Genomic DNA, 745 nt, shown 5'->3' with positions numbered 1-745 from the left:
CAGTCCTGGGGTCTCGGCAGGAGCCGGGTCATTGAACACACCTGCGCGCCCACGGAGGTGCGCGTCCGCGAACCCTGGCGCCGGGGCCACACCCCCTCCCCCCGTATTTTTATTTTCCTGGCATCAACTGTCAGTCTCGCACTTGTTTCCTGAGAACCATCGAGTAGATCGGGCCTAACCGGGGTAAGCGTCCCCATCTGCCCCCCGAGCCAGGCCCCGGGAGTCGAGATGTCTCCAGCTGGTCCCTGCTGCTCAGCAGGACCGTCCTGCGGCCAAGACGCCGCTCGCCGGCCAGCCTGCTGGGCCCCAGCAGCCTGCCTGGAGGGACAGTAGCAGTTGCAGCGGGCGCGCCCCGGGGCCTCCGGACCGCGGGGTGCCGCTGTGACCCGTCTTCGCCCCCACCGCGCCGAAGGAGGTGGCGCCGGGTTTTAGGGGAGAATAAAAGCAGAGGGTTAGCAGTGAGGGGCGGGTGCTCAGGCCGCCGTCTGCTCCGCCTGAAGCGCGGAGGAGCCGAACCGGGGCCCGCCGCCCCCCGCCTCCATGAGGCCCGAGTGAGGCGTAGCGGCAAGAGCCGGCGTGCGGTGCCTCCCCCCGCGGCCTCTTCCGAGCGCAGCGGCTCCGGAAGGAGGAGGAGCATGTCGGACGGTTTCGATCGGGCCCCAGGTGCTGGTCGGGGCCGGAGCCGGGGCCTGGGCCGCGGAGGGGGCGGGCCTGAGGGCGGCAGTTTCCCGAACGGAACGGGGCC

At 71.1% G+C, this 745-nt stretch overlaps 1 protein-coding gene across 1 annotated transcript in view; it reads left to right on the top strand.

The window, feature by feature from the left end:
* Nucleotides 1-464: 464 nt before the first annotated feature.
* PAIP1 (poly(A) binding protein interacting protein 1) overlaps nucleotides 465-745 on the top strand; it is a 35,139-nt gene continuing 34,858 nt past the window's right edge. The window contains 1 exon segment of the mRNA XM_023742515.1: nucleotides 465-745. This exon segment is cut by the window's right edge and continues 10 nt beyond it. Coding sequence (XP_023598283.1) covers nucleotides 636-745 — 110 coding nt within the window. The 5' untranslated portion in view covers nucleotides 465-635.

Source organism: Trichechus manatus, unplaced genomic scaffold (genome assembly GCF_000243295.1).
Source record: "Trichechus manatus latirostris isolate Lorelei unplaced genomic scaffold, TriManLat1.0 scaffold00212, whole genome shotgun sequence".
NCBI classification, from domain to species: domain Eukaryota; kingdom Metazoa; phylum Chordata; class Mammalia; order Sirenia; family Trichechidae; genus Trichechus; species Trichechus manatus.
Note: the sequence above shows the minus strand (reverse complement) of the source record. Positions and strands in the feature narration are given on the sequence as shown.